At 50.7% G+C, this 22106-nt stretch overlaps 1 protein-coding gene across 2 annotated transcripts in view; it reads right to left on the bottom strand.

Moving 5' to 3' along the window:
- Positions 1-1718: 1718 nt before the first annotated feature.
- SCARA3 (scavenger receptor class A member 3) overlaps positions 1719-22106 on the bottom strand; it is a 34365-nt gene continuing 13977 nt past the window's right edge. The window contains exons 2-6 of one of the 2 annotated variants that reach the window (XM_081269042.1): positions 18794-18892; positions 17483-17602; positions 14919-15017; positions 12647-13690; positions 1719-3591 (exon numbers count right to left, since the gene is read on the bottom strand). In XM_081269042.1, the coding sequence (XP_081125168.1) occupies positions 3140-3591; positions 12647-13690; positions 14919-15017; positions 17483-17602; positions 18794-18892 (1814 nt within the window). In that variant the 3' untranslated portion in view covers positions 1719-3139. The remainder of the gene's footprint in view (positions 3592-12646; positions 13691-14918; positions 15018-17482; positions 17603-18793; positions 18893-22106) is intronic. The other variant, XM_081269043.1, reaches the window with a different exon arrangement.

Raw genomic sequence — 22106 nt, 5'->3', positions numbered from 1 at the left:
TCGCCTGGTGCCATGTGAGAAGGTGGCCATCTGCAAACCAAGGAGAATGAGTTACCATAAACGGGATCCCCTCCTCCCTCCTTCTTCCCCTCTGTGACTGCAGCTCATGGCATCAGGGTAGACACTGACACGGGGTTAGTAATGGAGCTGGGAATTGGTAATTGAAGGGCTAGGTCCACTGGTGGCAAACAGTCGCCCTGTTTTACTGGGCCTTGTGCAAACAGAAGCTGCTGGGCACAGGAAAGAGACAGGTGCACAGAGATCAGTGGTCACTGACAGACAGACGAGAGACCAGCAAGTCCTCTGGGGTGAAGAGAACAGCGGTCAGTGCTGACAGCTTTCCTCCTGCTAACCACGGACTCAGAGGACTTCCGTTTCGGTAGTCCTGAGTTCACCTGCTGTGGTCACCAAAGGAATTCCCCATCTTTATTTCCTTGATGGACCTTGAAGAGCCCCCTGTGACTGCATAGGTATGTTTAATGTCTTCCTCTGCTCTGTGTCCTTAGATCAAGCCACACAGCCAGGGACAAGTTAGTGGCAACTGCCCAGGTCTCATGGGTCTTTCTTATGTCTTTGCTCTTATGTTCTTAGATCTACTGTTTTGATCTTTGGGGTCTTGTGTCTCCTTCCTGGCCCCAAACTTGGCCCTTGGATTTGATCTAGCTTTTGGGAGCAGTTTGACTCTAGGACGTTGGCTGGCCTCACCCTCGAGCTTTTCCTGCTCCTCCTGGGAGAGTTCTCCATCTACCCACAACCTGGAGTTCCCTGGAGGTTCGCTTGGGGCTGTGAGCTGAATCCACCAGCACGTTCTGCTTGTTCTTGTGCCACCACCTGATGTAACCTTCCCAGACCTCCCAGTCTCACTGCCAGACTTGCCCCAGGACTCCTTCCACCCAGCCCTGGCCTGTTCTCCATCCTGCTCTAGATAGAGAGCCAGGTTCACTGTGTGCTCCTCTCCCCTAGGTGGGTGGGCTCCAGGCCTCACTCATCCAGGACCCCCAAAGCACACAGTGACCCTCAGTGCCACACATCTCAGGATCTGGTGGGAGGGGCCTTCATGCCACACAGATGGCCGAGGGGGTGGGAGACCTGTGTATGGCGGCCCCATTCAGCCTCATTCCTGTTCTTCTACCTTTTTGTCACTTCCTATACTAAGCACCCTACCACCACCACCAAAAAAAAAAAAGTGACCCAGTGCCCTGGTTGGCACTAGACTATGTTCTGCTAGTGAGTGAGGTTACTATGCCTTACAAATCTTCCTGGAGTACGCCCTGGCTGACTTCCAGGGGCCCAGCTGATCTCTGTTCCAACAGAACCTGTGGACCCAGGCCTCTTGGGGCAGGTCTGGCCTGGTCTCTTCCTCCTTTTCTCTTCTCTCTCCTTGTCTTAGAGACAAAAGAGGAAAAGATGAGGAATCCCTCAGGTGTCCAGGGCTGTCCTACTTTCCAGTTTCATCTTAGCCGAAGAGCTACAGGGCCGTGCTGTAAGACTCACAGGGCTCACTGACCCCTGCTTGGTTCCTGCCCTCTGGGGGTGGCTCCCCTGAAAACCACTGGGAACTTCTCCCCCCCCCCCAAAAAAAAAGCCCAGCACCTCTAGAATGAGAGGCCAGGGGTTTAGATGCAGGTTCACAGTGGGACCCTTCAAAGATCAATGTGAAGAAAAGCCCTGAAACATCATGTCCCCCGTTGGGCAGAAAGAACTAGAAGACACCTCCCTTGTGGAAACAGCTCTTTACTGGGTCAGTAATATCATGTTGCGTGGCAGTATCATGTAGACAAAGAGTTACATGGCAGTGGGGGGGGGGGCGGGTGGTACAAACCAGTTGCACATCTGTATTAACAAGGAAGCTGCCATGTAGGCTTGGGACAGGAAGACGGCAGGTCTCTGAGGCAATGTTGGGGAGGAGACAGCTCCATGCTCCACCCAGGGGTGTCTGAATCTGCTTGACATGAGGAGGAGGGGAGTTTTACAGTGAATTTGACCAACTCCCAGTGTCGCCTTCTGCCAGTGTGTGCAGGAGGTTGATGGAGGACGTGGGGTGACATCAAAGATGCTGCCTGTAGCTGTCCAGGCTCTTCCTACACCCAGTTCCCTTGCTGCTTATTCAAAGGAGACTCAGCCCTTCTGAGTCACAGTGCCTAGTGCTTCTAAGTCGGTGTGCAGCTGGGGGCAGGAGGCAGAAGTCGGATGTGAGAGGCGAGAGTCACCCTGTTATTGGGATGGGCCCTCTTGCAGCCTGGTCCCTGGCCACCACAGCTGTGCCCCATAGAGAACAGGGCACACCAATCATGGGTGGATCAGGGGGTGGCTTTGCCGAGAGAACACTCAAGCCTGCCTCTGCCTTCCCTCTCTAGCTCTGAGGCCTTCCTAGGGAGTGGGTGGCATTGATGCAGAATACTCCAAGGCCTGCTGGTCTCCCTCCCTACAGATGCACCTACTGTTTGGATTCCCTCTGGGCTGCTCCTGAGAAGCAGAGGCAAGATTGAAGTAGGGAGTTGTCTAGACACGTACAAAAAGTTGATCTTTTCAGGGGCCCTGTGTGCAGGGCCTTAAGATGCCAAGGAGGGCAGAGTCCCACGGCCCTGTGCAAGGCAGGGCAGCATCCTGATGACTCTGTCCCTGTGACTATGGGGAGGGGCTTGCTATCATCAAACCCACCTTGTCTCTGGAGTTTTAATTATAATCCCACAAAAGATTTGCTGAGTCTTTTCAACCAGGGGGAGCCTCAGGGAACTGGGTTGCGTGAATGTGAAGACACTGGAAAGACGGGAGCTGGTCACCATTCAGAGACAGATTCAAGACCTTCTTCCTGAGGTAGCCACATCCCTGGCAGGCCCAGTCACAGGAGAGGGGGTTGTCTGCCCTCTCCTCCTGCCTAGCCAGGGAAACCCCGTCGGCCACCCTGGCCAGCAGGGAAATGTGTGTGTGTGTGTGTGTGTGTGTGTGTGTGTGTGTGTGTGTGTGTGCAGATGTTGCTTTCCTATGGTACAGTCACTTTGGGGAGCCCAAAGCTGCAGTATCAACTCTGGGAACACCCCTACATCAGAATCAAAGGACCACAATCTTCTGTGGCTTTTGAGCTGCCCTGAGCTCTCTTCCCCTTCTGCTGTGGCCATGTCTGGGCCAGGGACCCTTCTCAGTAGCGGCTCTGACTTCCTGGTGGGCCTGGGGGACCAGGTAGGCCGGGAGGACCCTGGATCCCTGGTTCACCCTTCGGCCCCGTAGCCCCCCGCTGGCCTGGTGACCCTGTCTTCCCTGCAATCCCTGGTTTTCCCTGAGGCCCGGAAGGCCCTGGAGACCCTGGAGGCCCCTCTGGTCCTGGGGGTCCCACGTCACCTTTGGGGCCCAGCTGTCCCCTTGGCCCTCCACTGCCAAAGCTGCCCTTTGAGCCTTTGAGGCCAGGGAAGCCTCGCGGACCACCTGGCCCCCTTTCTCCTGTAGGTCCAGGCTCCCCAGGTTGTCCCTGAGGGCCCTGGGGTCCAGGGGGGCCCAAGCTGCCAGGGTCTCCTTTTGGTCCTCTGCCGCCAAGAGGTCCTTTCATGCCTACATCTCCTTTGAGTCCTCTTGGTCCTGGAGGGCCGGGGACACCTAGGATGGGAGAGAAGAGGGGACATGTCAGTCATGAGAAGCTGTCTTCACAGTTCCCTCAAACAGGGTGGAGCACAGTGACAGAGCGGGTCACAAGAAGCCCAGCCCGGGCTGTCACCGCTGGGCGTTCAGGCCATCGCTCCACTGTGTGTGGGGGGGGGCATAAGAACAGCAGCTTCCGTGTATGACCTGTGAGGGTGGCCAGCGAGGCCTGGTGCACGGCCAGTCTCCTTATTGTGACTTCCAGGCCCTCCTGCGGCTCCGCACAGGGACCACAAGAGCCAGACTCCACTTGGGGACCACAGGAACCAGATTGTGCTGGGAAAAGGCCAAGGTTGTCTGGGGTTGACTGTCCTGCTCTGGAGATTGGTCTGGCCTTCGACACCTCCTGTGGTTTTTGCCTGCTGTCCCCATCCCCTGACCCAACCCCATGGCCTCTCATGCAACTGGGAAAAGGGTTGGAGTCTGGTCACAGGGAGGAGAAACCAAGAAAGTAAGGCATGAGGAGCAGGAGAGTCCCAGAGAGGGTGAGGACGCAGAGTGTGTGGGAAGGATGCAGAAGAGGAAACCAAAGAGGCTGGGGAGAGCGAGAGGTGGAAGTGGCAGGCAGAAGGTGACATCCACCAGGATGAAGAGGCCCCCGTTGCCACAGAACTGGATTTTGGCAACTTGGAGAGCTCCCAGCTTGCAGCGTTCATCATCCCTTCCCCTAAGAGGCCACCTGAGATCCACTTTCCACTCAGGAAGCCATAGGGGATATCACTTCACTCCCTGGGCTTTAGTTGACTCCTCTCTTGAATGAAAGATTTGGACTAGATTCCATTTAGCTAGAGAATTTATATCCCATGCTAACATAAATACATTTTACTGTCATGTGTAACTAAAAAAAAACACAACTTTTTCAACTTATAGGATTCTACAGGAACAGAGTGATCATGGAGCCTTGAAATCCACAGCCCCCATAAACCCTACCCACTGACCCTTGCACAGACCACAGGAGAAGCAGCTCTGCCCCGGGCCCTGGTCTAGTGATGGCTGAAGCTGTTCTGCACAAAGGCCATCCTCATGCAGCTAGACAATTCTCTCTGTGCTCCTGGGGCATTCTAACGTGCCTGGGCAGAGTGGCAGTCCCTTTCTGCGGTGTGTCCTCAGGTTGGCACAGCTCTGAGAGGTGCTAACCTTCAGCTGGAAGAACATGAGGTCATCTCACCCATGGCATGGGTGCTCCTTATGTGTGGCTCCATAAGGAAGGCTGTGAGTCCTTCTTCCCCAGGCCCAAGGCCAGGGCCAGTCGTGTAGCAGGGGTCCACAGCTGCCTGGGGGACCACCCTCTTCGAGCATATTACTGAGTTTTCTGGATTGCATGCGAGGCTCTGTGCCTAGGGTAGGGGCGCGAGTCATGGCCCACACTGTCTTTCTGGGGCTCCAGAATCTAGCAACGGCCACCAGAGAGGAACCTCGCTTTGGCAATCACTGCACTGTGGCTTCTCTCTATGTGTCAGCCCAAGATTCAGATGTAGTGGCCTCAAGAGCTCAGAAAAGAGGCTGGAGCTTCAGGGCAGGCTTCCTGGAGGAGCAGCCTCTCTCTGGGCTGTCACTCTGCGTCCTCACCCTCTCTTCCGCCTCTTTGGTTTCCTCTTCTGCATCCTTCCCACACACCCTTCTGTGTGGAACAGCATCAGTGAATACTGTCTATTATGAGCGACCCTGGAAATCAGAGCTCAGACAGAGCCAGCCCCACCAGAGCCAGCACAAACCTTCGCGTCTGTTCTCTGCCACCGCCTACCATGAGGATGTGGGCCTGCATGGCGGGCTCTTGTGGTACGCTAGCAGCAGAGGCTTAGATTCAGTTGTTGGTTGGCTGAGGGTTGGGGGCAACTGGCGCTAGATGGCCCCATCTCACCTTGGAGAGGACAGGAGGCAGGACCTGCCCTCTGGTGCCCAGCGAGCCCCTGGCAGCTAGAGCAATGGGCACAGGCAGATGCCCTCAAGGGGCTGCCTCCCTCAGCTGGCAGACCTTGCTGGCAACTGGCAAAGCCACGGCTGCTGTCTTCATCTTAACTCTCCTCCTGGCACCTGGACCAGCTGAGGTTTGGAAAAGCAGAGAGCCATTCAGAGGCAGTGAGGCCTGTGAGGCTATGCGAAGGTGGGAGCCAGTGAAGTCCCTCCCCATTCCAAAACAGAGTGCAGTTGAGAATTGCACTTAATGCAATCGAGACTCCCCATGAGTCGCACTTAATACACACAATTAAGTTACACGTAATATAATTAGCACAACTGTGTTGCACTTCATACACCTTAACATATGAGTCAGTGCAACTGAGGGTCACCCTTAGCAGTCTACTTGTGTCGCTGTAGCTCTCTCTCCCCACCTCCACCCTTCCCTCTCTGACTGGGCACTCTCCCCTGCCTCTGCCCCTCCTCCTCCACAGTGGCTTCTTTGGGCTTGTCCTCGGCCTGCCCTGGGAACTGGGGTTCCTCTAGGACCTGCCCCAGCTCCCTGGTTCTCCATGCTCTCTGCCCTTGACCTCTGGGTGGAAGCGGCCACAACCCCCACCTCCAGCCTGAGCAGTCTCATCTTGACGAGGATGCCTCTCCTCTCCCCAGGACCAGCTGACATCCCTCATGTTCTCCCCAGGACCCATTCCTGCTGATGCCACCATCTTTGGTGGGCGACCTCTCCTTCCTGGTCCAAGGGACATAGTGGCTGGGAATGAGGGCTTTTAAAGGTCTCCACACTAGCAGCAGAGGAGAAAAGGCAGAGACTCACCCCTCCTCCCCCAACCAGCCCCTCTTAGGCTCCTCTTTCTAGGGCAGTTCCATATTGTCTTTGAGGAGAACCAAATGCCCACGCACTCCTGCTGGATCTCTGGCAGAAGTCTCAGTCACAGTACTCACTTCATTGCCCCAAGTATGGATTGCCCAGCTATGGCTGCCACTGCTGACCCCATCTCTGAGAACCCGATGGGGGTGGGTCTTGAGAAACTGGATATCAAGGAGATCAAGTGGAGGGAGGTGGTCAGGGCTGGGCATCTGCATGGGCTCCTGATAGGTGCCCGTGGTTCAGACACGGGAAGGAAAGGGTTGTGAAACAAGCTAATATTTGTCAGAATTTGTCAACTCAGTGTGTGGTGTGGCTGGCATTAGGCTGTGGTTGTCACTTTAGAGGTGATAAACCACTGTGCACAAGGTGGGAACCTGCCCAAGACCCCTAACCAGATGTTGTGGAGCCAGGATGCCACCCGGGCCTGGGAGGCTCTGAGGCCAGGGTCCTTCCCCTATGCCCCCGCTGTCTCCCCGCTGCCCCTCACCACTGTGGCAGTGACTCCTGGGCCTCTCCCAGCCTCCCAGGACCAGGACGACCAGTCTGGGAGCTTCCTGGAGGAGGGAGAGGGCCCCAAAGTCTTGCTCTGAAGAGTGTTGAGTGGTCCCTATGGAGTGGGATGGGCACTCAGAAGGCAGGTCCCCTGCTGCCCCTCTGGACAGTCATGAGTTATGAGAATTGTAAAGCGTGGGACCTGGTCTGTCTGGGGACAAAGTCAACAACCTGAAGTTAGCATAGGAGGCAGGAAAGCGGCTGCAGGCTGACCAAGGCCATCTTTAGGACAGTGGTAAGAAATGGGGTGAGGGTGAGGTGGGGAGGGTTAGCTGCCACTCTTAGCAGAGGGGAGACTTTTCAGGCCAAGGAGGAAACTCTGGCAATGGTGGCTGAGCGGGGAGAGGGGACCAGAGCCCTCTGGAGTCCTGGGGAGGCCCATAATTACGCAGGAAGCCACAGGCTGTAATTAGGCTGTCAGGCCCATTAGGGTCCAGCCACAAGTGACTGCATGTCTGAGATGAGTAGGGTGGTCAGTCTGTGGTCTGCACTCCGGGTGGGAAGGGGCCGTGGGGGCAGCCAGAGGATCCAGTTTCTCAAGATACTGACACTGCTCACCCATGGGTGGGTTGGAGCATGGGCAGGAGGACCCCCTAGTGCCTCTCACAGTCAGCTTCCCAGGGTAGAAGGAACTAGAAAAGTGAGGACTGGCCCAGTGGAAGGCGTCCTGGCCTGGACGTGGGGGGCCAGGCTGGAGTGCCAGCTCTGGAGGTAGCACACTGGTGGCTGGGCTCAGGCTCCTGTTTCGTGAGAATATTGGCCTGGGCCAGGGATTCTTGGTCCTGGCTATGGTCACCTAAGGAGATCCGAAGAGCTGTTGTGGACTGGCACCCCTGCCTAGATGGACGAGTTTGTGACAGACTAAACCTCCCACCAACAGCAGCCAGAAGGGTGAGGGAAAAGCAGAAGCAGCTTTCTGAGGGCCCTGGGGACACCAAAGGCTGAGATACAGGAGAAGGGGCTCGCTGAAGCCACCCTGACATCCCCGCGGCTGCTTTCTTCCAAGGCTTCTGGGGCTAGTGACTGGTCTGGGCAGAGAGGCCGAGACGTCCAACAAAAGGGTTCAGCTGTCAGGTTGAGGTGCTGAGTAGAGCTCCCAGTGGCTTCCCAGCCTCTCTTCCCTGACATCTGGCCACAGCTCCTGCCTCCAACAACAGAAAGAGGGGGCCACTCTGCTTTTCCTGTCTCAACATGCAAACTCCTGGGCCCCTGGGGTGTGGCAGTGGGGTGGAGGTGGAGGCTACGGAAAATGTTTGCAAATGTAATCCCTCCGCACCTCGCCCCTCCTGACCACTCTGGCTTCTATCCTTTGTTCATATTTTAATCGATTGATTTATCAAGCAAACTTTTCTTGAGTACCTTCCGGAGGCCATGCACTCAGCTGAGTGTCTCTGAGTAGAACGAAGAGCCTGTGCCATCAAACAATTGTGCTTCATATCAACCCCTTGCACTAGGACACCCTTTCTTAGTTTATAGGACCTTGTTCAAGCTCATTGTTACCAGTGATCCTTGCAAACACCCCAGGGAGAATAGGCATGGCAGGAATTAATATTCCTATTTGTGGTGGAAGAAAAGGTGTTGAAAATAGCCAAAGCTGTGGCTCAGTTAAGGAGAGGTGATGGGTTTCCTCTTCAATTCCCAAAGGATAGACCTAGCTTAGATACTGTGTAGCACAGACACAGAAGTGACCCTGGAGAGTAGAAGAGATAAAGGCTCTAGAGGACAGACACCCTGGGAGCACCAGGGGCTTTCTGGTGAGTCAGAGGAGGCTTGGGATTAAAGCTGGAATCGGTCTCAGAGATCGACTGGTCCTACCCCTTCATTTACAGATGACAAAAAGCAGAGGTCCAGACAGGTGGAGTGATTCTGCCTAGAGACCCAGAGCAAATTAGAAGCCCGGCTCCTCCCCTTCATCAGTACTCGGCACCTCCCTTGTTGCCTGAGGCCACTGTCATCCTCTCCCTTCATTCTAGTCAGCAGTGCAGCTCTGGCAGGGGGTGCCCAGTGGGTGAATGAATAAGTGACCAGGTCCCTGTGGGATGGGATGTGCATTGTGACCCTGAATTTTTTTTCATATGTGGGAAATTTTACATATGGTGGCATTGATGACCAGGAGGTATGTTGGGTGATAGACACCACTTGAATAATTGCTCAGAGGCTGAAGTGAGGGTCCCATGGAGCTTAGATGTCCCACTTTGCTCTCAGGATAAGACGAGGCCCTCTGAAGAGAACTCTGCCATGGTCAGGACAGAAGCCACTGTAAATCTGCAAGGTCATTCTCCTGTCAGTCCTCTTAGTACTGTCTCCTTCTCCATTCTCCACCTGAGCAGGACCTGAGCAGAAATGTCTCTGGGTGTGTGCAGCCTTAAGCTCTCAGCATCTCCCTTTCTGGATAAGCAACAGATGAGTGCATCTAAGAACTACAGTGAGGGGTCATAGTGACCTTGGCTCATTCCTCAACCACCTCCTCCCGCTCTCACCTGCCTTCCTATGAAACAGAGACACCAACATCTGTCTTTCTACTGCACAGTAGTCCCCTCTTTTCTGCATAGGGTGTGTTCTACAAGCCTGAAACCAGGGATGATACGGAAATCTATATACACTGTTTCTTCCCATACAACTATACCCACGGTGAAGTTTAGATTATAAACCAGGCTCAGGAAGAGAGTAACAACAATAACTAATAAAATAAGACAACTATAACCAAAATACTATAATAAAAGCTATATCACTGTGGTCTCTCTCTCTTAAAATAAGAAATTTCTCTCTCTCTCTCTCTCTCTCTCTCTCTCTCTCGAACTGCTATTGACTGTGAACAACTGAAACCACAGTTGCTGGGAGAGCACTGTATTGGGTCATTGTGAGGCTGACATGTAACAAAGTGTGCAAAAGGTCTTTGTCGTCCATAAGAACTGTCGACTGACGCCTTCACTGGAACGTGGCTCCTTAGAGGCCACAGAGATACACCCTTTAGGCAAAGTACTGCGCGAAGGTTTCAGTTTCCATCAAAAATACTCAGTATCTGGCTTAGTTGCAAAAATAAAAATAACAATGGGCAAAAACAGGATCTCTCTCTATATATATACCTCACTAGTCTAAATCAAAGAAAAACAGCCCTAGTGGCAGAAGAAATGCTCAATGGTATAAAAGGAAGTCAACACAGATTTGGAACTAAATGGCCAAAGAGAACCAGCGGGTCAGAAAGGTTGGTGCTAAGCCTGAGTTTTGTGGAGAGGAGAGTTTGTCTGGGATCCTGAGGTCCTCCGCCTCCCTCTTGGAGCTCCCTGGATGACGGGGCCAAGACATTTAAAACCACCAGGTCACAGCGCCTACTTATCCTGTTCTCTAGAACCAAGATCTGCTGAAATTTCCCACAGAGACAAACCCTTTCTGGGGATGGAATCAAGGAGTCATCCGGGTTCCTGGTGTAGGGGAACTCAGTTTAGGAGTCTTTTCAATATGAATCTAAGGGCAGTCTGAGGGTTCAGTGCCTGGGAGAAGGAGTCAGTCTGCTGGGGTTTGGTGGAAAGAGGACCACAGTCATTGAAGGAACCACATGAGGCCATCTGTACTGGGAAGCGCGTCTTGTTCCCTTGCCTGTTTTTGGAGTGTGTGACTTTGAGTGGAAGGCCACTCAAGGATCTTGGACAGCCTTGGATTTGAGTCCTGGGTCCACTCCTTGCCTGGAGACACCCAGGGAGTTAGAAAGGACTCTAACAGGTTTGCTGGTAAGCTGGACCTGTCTGAAGCATGGACCAAAAGGTGACCCCTAGTAAATGGGTTAGAAGTGCCAGACCTGCCCTGGATACTGTGGAGGAAGGATACAAAGGCTGGGAGACTGGACTGTCCAAGTGGCTTTGTTATTTTAGACTTACACACACTGGGCAGGACTTCGGGACCCTAGCTCTGAGCTGATGCTGATTCCAGGCAACCCAAAACATCACTGTGGCGCCAAAGTCAGAGTAAAGGCTGTTGGAGGTTGGGTGGTCTTCAATCTAGATTGGTGGAATGAAGGGGGGGTCTCCTGTTGTCTTGTGTCTAACTCACAGTGGGGTCAGTGGACCCTAGACCCATCCTGTGATTTCCCACCACATCCAGTTTCAGCGTGTGCAGTTGGCATAGATACACCCAGAGTTGGCAGAACCCCCAGGTTGGCTCCCTGACCAGGGAGCGAGGGCTCTTGTGGTGGGAAAAACCAAGTGAAGGCCTTTACAGCTGTCTCCACCAAGGAAAGGGGTACACCAAAGGCAACGCTACACTACGGAGGCCACAGGAAGGACTGGAAAGGCGAAGGGGCGCTGATGCCCACTGTGGCCCCACTCACTCTCATTTCCCTGTGCAGAGGACAGCTGGATCTTGGAGAAGAACAGTGGATTTTTATAGGCTTAACCAGGTGGGGACTTCAACTGCAGATGTTGTTTCATTGACTTTATATCGTAGCATTTAAATGTTGTTAACTTCACATCATAGTATTTGAGTTATGGGATGTGAAGAGAAAAGTAAAAATCACTCTTCTTCTGGGGAAAGGGTTAGGGTGTTTTGGGTTGTACACAGGATAGTTGTTTCACGGTACATAGAAGTATGACCTTGCTATTGTCTTTTTTTGGCTATTAAGTGTGCTGATCTCAGGAAACGTGTATGGCTGCCAAATTGACAAGCAATAACCTTTTTAAAAATTTTTTTGGTGCTGGTGATTGAACCCAGGTGTATTTTACCACTGACCTATATCCCTGGTCCTTTTTATTTTTATTTTTTTTTTAAATTTTGAGACAGGGTCTTGCTAAATTGCCCAGGCTGCCTTGAACTTGGGATCCTCCTGCCTCAGCCTCCCAAGTAGCTAGGATTACAAGCATGTTCCATGGCATTTGGCTCAAGGGATGGACTTGTCATGGTTAATTTTAAGTGTCAAACTTACTGAAATGTGGGAAGCCTGGATATTTGGTCAAACATCAATTTGGGTATTTCTGTGTGAGTAATTTTGGATAAGATTGACATGTAAATTGAAAGACTGAGCGAGACAGATCGCTTTCCCTAATATGGGTGAGCCTCATCCAAGCAGTTGAAAGCCTGAGTAGTAAAAACTGACTCTCCCTTCAGTAAGAGAATTTTCTGCCTTACAGCTTTCCAACTGGGGCATCAGCTCTGCAGATTATGCCCTTGTCAGCCTCCAAAATCACATAAACCAATTGCTTATAATATCTGTCTATCTATCTATCCATCCATCCATCATATTTATAATCTACATGCTATTGGTTCTGTTTTTCTGGAGAACTCAGAGAAACACACTAGTGTATGTGGGGTATAGGACGAGAAGGGCACCTCAGAGTGAGGAGCCTCTGAGGGGCAGTAACTGGATGGGCAGATGAGGGCATTAATGAGAGAGTGAGAAAGGAAAAAGACGGAAGCAGACAGTTTCTGAAAGCCAAGGCCTGCCTATTTCTCTAATGGGCCCAATTAAACAAATACATACGTAAAAACCCACGTGTGTATGATAAGCAAAGTTAGAAGCCACCAAAACTTTACAAAAGAGTTTTGCAAGGATAGTTCCTAAGCTGCCCGCTGCCTTAGGCACGTGCTACAGGATTGTGCCAGCCTGCCAGGATTTTAGCCTAAAACCAGGTGCAGGATCAGAAAGGCCCTTGAGAGCTTGGCAGCAGCCCTGCCTGACCTGCCTCTTACCTCGCAGGATGGTGACATTGCGAAGGATTGCTCCGTGCTGCGTGTCCACAGCCTTCATCTCCTCCACGATCATGGAGAGGTTGCGGACGTTGAAGTCCAACCGGGCGCTGAGCAGGCTGAAGCGCTCCCGGAGCAGGTCCGTGGTGCCTAGCATGAGGGAGACAGACTTGTTCAGGTAGTAGAGCTCCTCGGCGTGCGTGTGGAAGCCCAGCGTGCAGGAGAGCCGCACGTCGTCGAGGTACTTGAGCATGCTGTGCACGTGGTTGTCGGTGGCATTGATGTTGGTGAAGATGGTGCCGATTTCAATCTCGTGGGATGTCATGCGACCCTCCAGCGACTCAAACCTCTCCACCGTGCGGTTCTGGGCGTAGCGAGTGTGGTACTGGAGGTCATGCATGTTCTCCTCATGGTCGTCCAGGAAGGATGAGATGTTGTCCAGCTGCAGCCGCAAGCCCATGACCTGCAGCACCAGGTCATGCATGCTCTCGGAATTCTGGCTGATGCGCTGCGAGGAGGCCCCCAGGGTGGCCTGAATGTTCTTGACCACTTCTCCAGTCTTGGCAGAGGTGGTGCGCAGGCCGCCGAAGAGCCGGGTGTAGTTTTGCCAGTCAGTGACAATCTTCTGGAGGGTGAGGGTCTCCTCGTCCGTCTTGCGCTGGATCCCGTGGATCCACTCAGAGTTCTGCCCCACGGTGAAGTTCATCTGGTGCACAGCAGCCTTGACATCATAGCACTCCTGGGTGAGGTCCTTCAGAGAGAGGTCGAGGCCAGTGGTGGTGGCCTGCCAGCCCCTCACCTGTGACAGGAAGAGCCCCAGAGACTGGTTGACTTGGTGGACAGAGAAGGAGCAACCGCCCATCTCCTGGGAGATTTGGTTGCTGGTGGTGGAGAGCAGTTCATGGGCCTGCGAGGTCTGGTCCAGTTGGACTTCCTGGGCCAGAAGCATCTTCTGAAGGCCCTCCAGCTCTTCCTGAAGTCTCCTGATCTCTTGCCCCAGCTGCCCAGTCTCATGGCAGAAAGAGCAGTTGTTCAAAGCTTTCGGGTCTTCAGGAGAAAGGGACAACATTTTGAGTTGCTGAAGAACCGTGGGACAATGGTGCTTCTTTAAACTAAACATTTCAGAGAATAATGACTCGGAAAGGGGCTTCCTTTCCTAAGTTTGCTATGAAATCCTTCTAGAAAGCCTTGCCATCTCAATGGAATTTCATTTTTTACCAAATACCCTTAATCATAGGATCTGAAATGAAAGATTCAGGATGTTTTCTCCACCCCACCACCACATTCTCAAGAATAGATCTTAGTGCTTTCTCTGAGGTGGCCAGGAACCTCCTTTTTTTACTTTATTTTAAAATTTCTTCAGTTTTTTTAATCCATTATTCGACCTTCTCACAATATGTTTGTGGGAAGATAGAGCAGGGATTTTCGCCTTGTGACTCATGAGGAATGGGGCACAGAAAGGTGGCTTGCCAGATAGCACTCAGCCAGTTAGTGGCAGACCAGGACTTTCCATCTGCATCAGAGCATGCCACTTGTATTTTTATTTAATATGTTGGCAGTACTAGGGTTGGACCCAGGGGTGTTCTACGACTGAGCTACAATGCCAGCCCTTTTTATTTTTTATTTTGAGACAGGGTCTTGCTAAGTTGCCAAAGCTAGCCTTGAACTTGTGATCCCTTTGCCTCAGCCTCCCAAGTTGCTGGGATTACACCTGTGCACCACCACACATGGCTGCATACCACCTTTAAAACATTCCATCATGGCTCCTTTGCTTTCCTTCTCTCAGGACGTTCCTGGCTAAAGCTAGGGATAAAGAGCATCAGGAATTGTGCTATGGCTTAAGTCAGGGATGAGGAGGGGCTGACAGGTAAGGGGGCTTTGGAAGGCCTTAAAAATCATTTTGGGGAGCTGAGGATGTCTATCAGTGGCACAGTACTTGCTGGTATATGTGAGACCCTGGGTTCAATTCCCAGCACCACACACACACACAAATCATGGCCCCGAGTGAGGATATTTTGGGAGTGGACTACACTTGGCTTCCTTCTGTACCTTAGACTCTGGCTAGATCTGCCCATGCAGAACACCCCTCTATAGTCCTAGGCGAAGCCAGGAAGCAGCCTTCTTCAGAGGGGAGAGGAGCCGTGGCTGTCATGGTCTTGTGCCCAGAAGTTTGGCAAAGCCTGCCCTGAACCAAGCCCATGGCACAGAGGGAGGGACCTGTCACCCCATGAACCTGGTCCAACGTGATCAGCAGAGCTGTGCACTACATGCTCACCCAGTCCTCGAAGGTTTTCCTGCATTGACACAAGCTTCTTGTCATAAATGGACTGGACCAGGGAGATGTCTTCTGAGAGAGAATCCACTTTCCTAAAAACTATAGGGAAATATGAGAAATGGGGCAGAGTCTTGGATCAGAGAAACAGTGCTCATTGGTTGAGAAGGTATTTTTATCAGCCCTCTGCAAGCAACCCCATCCACCCTTCTCCTAGGAGGCTTCCCAGTAAGGGAAGGTGCTTAAGATTAAAGTTTGAAACACATTCCTTTAAAAAAATATTTCATGCCCCCACCCCAGGTTTTAGAAATAGGACTTGTTCATATGATAGAATAGGGAAATTTCAGAAAAAATAAAAGTTATTCTTAATACTGCACTCAGAAATTGCTGCAGCAATATCTCTGTGTATTTCTTGTAGCTGTGTTTACATCAACATGCATCATACATCTACAAAGATAAATACTGTTTTAGAAAACAAGCAAAATTGGGATGTTCTGAATATTCCATCTATTTTCTCTTACTCGCCCCTTATTGGTAACATGTCATGAGCATTTTTCCATCAAGGTGTAAGTCACTTCAGAATCATTCCTTTTAGAGTCTTCATGGTCCTCTATGTAAACGGAATAGCAATGACAAATATCTCCTGTTGCTGGGTACACTTAAGGTACCTTGTCTTCTGAGCTTATAAATTCAATTGGATCTGTGAATATGAGTAAAGCTTGATCCTAGAAGCATCCTCATATACGATGGCTGTGTGCATATGATTTCTCTTAGCATAAAGTGATAGAAATAGAATCACAGGGTCAAAGGACATTAACATTTTTAAGTCCTTGGTAGAAGTTGCCAAGTTGTCCTCCAGAAAAACTTCTACCACTCTACACCCCAGGGCAACCTGGAACCCTACTGAAGGCATGAAGCTGGCCGGGTCAGGGTACCTCAGCAGCATTAGGATGCCAGTCATTCTCTAGCAGCAGCTTGGAGGGGCCTGGCAGTGATGTGGGGTGCAGGTTGGACTGGAGATAGACAGGATGCTTCCCACAGATGCTCCGAAATCAAGTGTGGGGGAATGACATTAGCACTGCCTAAAGAGCCAGATAAAACAGCTGCTAGACCCAGTTCGGTATAAAATTTGTTGGGTGATTTTGGACAACCTCTCCAGAGCTCAATTTAATCATCTAGAAAATAAAACATGTAGAGCTAGTTGACTTCTAAGACTCTCATCAGCTTCCAAATTCTGTGATTTCTAATTATTTGGTATCCCTGGACTAGACTTAACATTGCATATCTCAGAGAGGTCAAGACATTTACTCAGTGACAGTGGCATGTGAGAGAGCCTAGGAATAATCATTTCTGTTATATAGGCTAGTATTTTTCAGTTTTCAGCAGTTATTATTCCATTTGAGCCTCCCCTCAATTGAGAACCCCTGTATAGCTGGAGGATGGATGGTATAGAGATTGAATGACTTCGATTCCTATTCTGGTGCTTCATGAAGTCTATTGCCAAGCCAGCAGCCAAGGGCTCACTCCATGTAATTTATCCCCCTCTTTGCACAATTCACACTTTGTCATTTATATATCAACGTGTTCACTGTTTTCCTTACTTTTTGATTTATTGTCTTCAAGTCAAGAATCTTGGTTACCGAATGTCCCCAGTCAGGGATAGGACCTGGTGCCCCTCCCAGGGAGGTCCTCACTCTCAGCGTTGGCACCCAGAGTGAGGAGACCCTTGCTGCCTGCCTTCCCCCTCCCCACTCCTAGCCTTGTCCCTGTTGTCTAGAAGACTGAAGCAAACCTACCGGAGCCTGTTTTTTTCAAAGTCTGAAGTGAAGAGGGGAAAGGCTTTGTTGAGATACCACCAAATTTCTCTCAATCAATTTACCTTAAATTGTGATGAGCATCCAGAAGGCAGTGGTTACCTGAACCTGGCCACACACTGTCCCCTGGGCCAGCCACCGAGTCATGGACTATAGTACACATGAGAAGCACCAAACTTCAGCTCCCTAGGCCTCACCTGCAGGGCTCTGGTTTAGTAGGCCTGATGTAAGACCCAGGCATTTGCATTTAGTGAATGCTGGGGGTGATCTTGATGCAGGAGGCTGGTGTCCAACCCCCTTTGAGAAACACTCACATAGACCAGGAAAGGGACTTAAAAATCCCTGATCCAGTGATCTCAACCCCATATATACAATAGAGCCATCTGGAGAGTTGAATGGTACTGGGTTGGTTACGTTTCCCAGGACGGGGCCTAGGCATCAGTAATTTTTAAAGCTCCCAGGTCATTCTAACAAGGAGCTGACATGGAGACCACTGATCGCATCCTCCCACCTCATTTACCATGGGGAAGGAGGGGCCCTGAGCAGGGGAGGGCCTTGCTCCAGGCCATTCAGACCAGAAATTAGGGGCCAGTCTCCAGGTGGAGCAGACATTAAGATTTCCTAGTCAGAAAGATGCTGATTCTGGGGCCTGGGCTACAGGTGTTAGGGGCTTGTCTTCATGGGAGAGAGTTTGGTGCTGGATTCCTGCCCAGACATTCCCCTGTAGCCTGAGATGGGAGGACCTGGACTCACCCAGAGAGGCCAGCACAGCCACGGCCACCAGGAGCAGAGCCAGGAAGAGGTACAGAATCCGCACCGACGTGTGCAAAGACAGGTTCTTCTGGCAGCGGCTGCAGCGGGGTCCTGGCCGACCTGAGGGGGACAGAAGGAGGACAGTGGCTTAGGCCAGGGGCCGAGGCTGGAATGGGAGGGTCAGTTCCACATTCCTGCTCTGGCCTGTCTCATCACCTGTCAAACGAGGCCCACAGGGGAGTCCCCACTCTCATTCTCTACGGGCTTCACCATATTTCTCCAGGTCCTAGAACTTTCTGGAATAGAGGAGACAGGGTCAGGGTCTTCAAAGGATACCCTCCATCACCATGGACATTCTCTCTCTCTATGGTGTCTTCATTCAGCTCTGGGATGGGGAAACGCCTCTACCCTCTTCAGTGGCTCTGGCGGTAGTCCACAGTATCGGCAGTCTTGTTATACTCCTGGGTGACCAGCTTGTCCCCTTCTGCCCTGGACCTTCTAGGTTTTAGCACCCAAACTCTCCTGTCATGGTATCTCCTTGCAGAGTCTGTTTCCATTTTAGAACTAAAAGCCCCTCCCCCTGGGAAACCCCTGAGCCCCTGGCAAATAAGAACATTGGTCATCAGTCCCCAAACTGGGCAGGGAACCAGCAGTTCCTCTGGAAACCAAACAAATACGGACAGTCTACCAGTTAGGTGGCTGGTGTGGAGGGAGGAGGGAGCCAGATCTTCCTGGAAACTCTGGCAGGTGCCCAGTGCCCAACTGGAGGTGGGAATGGCCCTGACTGGAACTCCCAAGGTGAACTCCACTTCGTCTGCGCAGGATGAGTACCAGAAATGACTGAAAATACTGGTGCCACCTGGTGCACACTCCAGACTAAAAGAAACCTGCGTTTATGAGAAGCAGTGTCAGGCATTGCTGGCTGATCACAGAACACAGCCAAGGTGGAGAACGAGAGCTCTAATCTACACCGAAAGCCACCAAGGGCCCTACTCCAAACATCAATGCAAATAGCATGGGAGACAATGGAGGGGACAATTGGGGCACAGAGTCCCCTGATCTGGATAGAGTGTGAGGTCCGTGACAGGGCTCAGGAGCATAGGAGACAGATGACACTTGTGTCAAATGCTGGCTTCGTCCATATTGCTCAGTCCAGGGCCACGCGGCTCTGCCCTCCACTCTCCAGTAAGCAGTAGGAGAACGAGAGCCAGGATTTTGAAGCCATCTAGTGAGACAAGCCACTCACCATCCTGGAGATGCGCAGGGACTCTCAGCCCAGAGAGGAGGAGGGGCAGCCCTCAGAGCTCTTACCCTCTTGGGTGCACGGGAAGGACGGCATGTCCTCGTCTTCACCAGCCAGTTCCTCTTCGGTAACACACAACGCATCCCCGTCACCACCAGCCGACCTCACTGCGGTGGAACCAGTGCCATCAGACCCAGGCTGCACCCTAAGCCACGCTCATCCCTCTCCAACAGCCCGTTCAGCACCTGTCCCTGCAGCCCTTGCCCACTGTACGCCTGGGTCCAAGCCAGCCCACTCCACCTGAACTCCAGGTGTCCTGAGTTAAGCCAAGAAAAGGGGCACAGAGTTAAGACTTAGGCAGCTGGGGAGCTGGTGTCCCACCCCTCTGGATGAGGGTTCTCCCTATCTCCTGTGGGCTGGGAAAGACCCCTGGGCCAGCTCCATGACTTATTCTATCTGCATCTTGCTCAGACCCCTGGGAGTGGAGGAATAAGAAATAAGAGCTGGTTAATTGATAGGGCTCAGTGTCCTCTCGTGCCCTGACACGTGGTGAGGGAAACAGAATTCCTCTTCTCCAGGGACAAGGCTGAATGTGGTCTCCACCGCGAAGGCATTCATCCCAGGCAAGCCAAGGAGAGGAGGAGGCAGGAGGTGGGAGGATACAGGACAAGCACCACCCCCTGCCTCACATGCCTCCCAGGACCAGGGGGTGCCAAGGGATCAGGGGAAGAAGACCCCCTGTCTGGAGGCCAATTCGGTGCTTCCTCCCTTGGAGTGTGCAGTCCTTAAATAAGACCCAAATGATGTGTTCCCTCATTCAGAAGGCTGTGCTTGTTTCCCAGACCCCTCATACCCACTAAGTAAGATCTGTTTGTTTGTTTGTTTGTTTTAATGAGCAACAGGAATGAAGATGCCTAAAATAAGGCAGAATAAGCCAAATCCCTGAGGGGATGTTGCAAAATGAGCAAGGGCTTCCTTCAAGCTGACTGGGGATTTTGTTCTGGAAAGCAGGGAGGAAAGCTGGGGATGAAATCTAGATTGTTTCAGAAAAGTCCAGAAAAGGGATTTTAAAACTGCCTCCAAATCCAGAGGCAAACATGACAATAAAACCAAGCCACCTTTGCATGGCAAACAAAACAAAACAAAAACAAAACGAAACACCATGGGCAGGATCAAAAGTCAAGTTCCCAACATGTATCACAGACAAGAGAGGATATGCCAGATTCACAAAGAGCATAAACAATTAAGGAAATAAAGGACCAAACATCCTATAGAAAAATGGGTCACAGACCGGCACGATTTATGAAAAATGCATAAGATGAGCCTTGAACAAATGAAAAGATGTTCCACTTTACTAATTAGATGAATGTGATTTAAAACCACACTGTGATGATGTATCTCACCCATCAGACTGGCAAAAATACAGAGGCCTGACAATACACTCTGCTGGCCGGGCGATGGGAAATTGAGGTGGGGACACAAAATGGTCCACAATTTACAGAGGGGATCTGACATATGCTTTTACTCTCCAGCTCAGCAATCACACATCTATGAATTTATCCAGAATATATACCTCTGACATTGTGGAATGCACGTGACTGTTATTCATTGCACGGTTATTTGTAATTCCTAACACAGGAACTGTCTACGTACAACGGAAGGAGACTGGTTAATGAGCTGTGGTGTGTATTCACAGAAGCAAGCTCTGTGTGGCTATAGAAACAAATAGGGAAATCGCTACTAACTGGTGTGGAATAATTTCCAGGAGATACTAAGTGAAAAAGGGAAGGTATGAAGGAATATATATATATATATATTAAAACTGGAAAATGGAAAAAAATGAGCCTCATTGTATTTGCAGGAGGACAAAGAAAGAAGGAAAGAACCATCCTTAAGTAACTTGTGACATAGTCCACATGGGTCACCTTGGGATGGGGTTGGTATGAGTGGGAAAATGCAAATGAACCTTGACCTTCTTATGCAGGTTTGCTTCTTGTTGTAGCATGGCTGGAGCAATTCTGAAATTATTTTAAATTAGAATGGGGTTGAGTGAGTGAGCCAATGTGCTGGTGTAGCTTGGACCCAGGGCTCTTGCTTGGGTAAAGGGACACTTGAATATGGAGTGGGAGAGGCAAGAAAGAGCCCCTCAAGAACAGACTGAATGGAAGCTATCAATATGAACTTCAAATTTCTAAAATCTTCATAATTATGTGCTCATATGTATCTACATTTGAAGGCATGTGTATAGGTACAGCTTTGCCTGTGGAAAGGTCTAGGAAGCAGGTGCTACGACAGCAATGGGCATCCTTTGTGAGCCAGGTCTTGATCTCCAGGACCACTTCCCACCAAAAAGAGCCAGGGCTCCTTGGAGAAATGGCTGGTCCAGGGTAGGGGTCTGGGTAAGATGAACACGGACCATTGTGTTATTCTAAAAAGTGCTTACAAATGGAAGGAAAAGAAAAGATGGAAGGTCACAAGAAATACAAAAATCAGCTTAAAGATGTTCCCACTGACCCAAACTGGGACAATTTGTGTACTAAAATAATTAGGTATAATGATAAGATTACATGTCATTAAAAAAGTAGGGATTTGTGAACTCACAATGATGGATATATAAACAGCAAGGGAGAAGGGAAGGCTCCTTCCGACAGTGGTGCTGGAGTTGGGAAATTAGCATTTGCAATCATGGTAGACACTGGATCAGGCAAGAACCAGCGGTGAGTGCTCCCGAGGGACCATTTTGCCGAGGAGCAGGTTATGTGTGAGGCCTTAAAGTGTCTCCACACTGGGACCTTATTTGTTGCAAGGAAGTGGAGAACTCAGTACTTAAATACTGGAGAAATCAGGAAGCACGTTGACTAGGTGATCGTCAGTAGTATCACCTAGGAGGGACAGGTAGGCATTGTGAGAGCCTCCATCACCTATGTATTTTACCCACCAAGATGCAAAAGGAAACAGGAGAAAAACACAAAATGAGGATCATCCTATTAAAAACAAAAGTCAGCCAATCTGAACAATCAGTCCTTGAAGACAGTTAAAGGTGAAAGAGTCACGATAGCAAAATGCAATACTTGGTCACAGAACAGACTGGATCCTGTGTGGGGGACGAAGGACATCTATAGAGGATATCAGCAAACTGACTAAACTGGAATATGAATAGCAGATCAGATGGAGTATAAATTCATGAAATTCTTAACTCTTCTCTGATTATATTCCTATTCTTAGAGATAAATGACTGTAATATATGTAGGTTATATTCAAATGCTTTAGAAAAAATTAAGTATGTATATGTGTGTGCATTAAGAAGACTGCAATGTGTATCACAGTGAAAAATCCTGATACATGAAATGTCATGAACACATGATCTTCTTAAGACAATTT

This window comes from Spermophilus citellus (assembly GCF_964194105.1).
Source record: "Spermophilus citellus genome assembly, chromosome: 16".
Lineage (NCBI taxonomy): Eukaryota > Metazoa > Chordata > Mammalia > Rodentia > Sciuridae > Spermophilus > Spermophilus citellus.
Note: the sequence above shows the minus strand (reverse complement) of the source record. Positions and strands in the feature narration are given on the sequence as shown.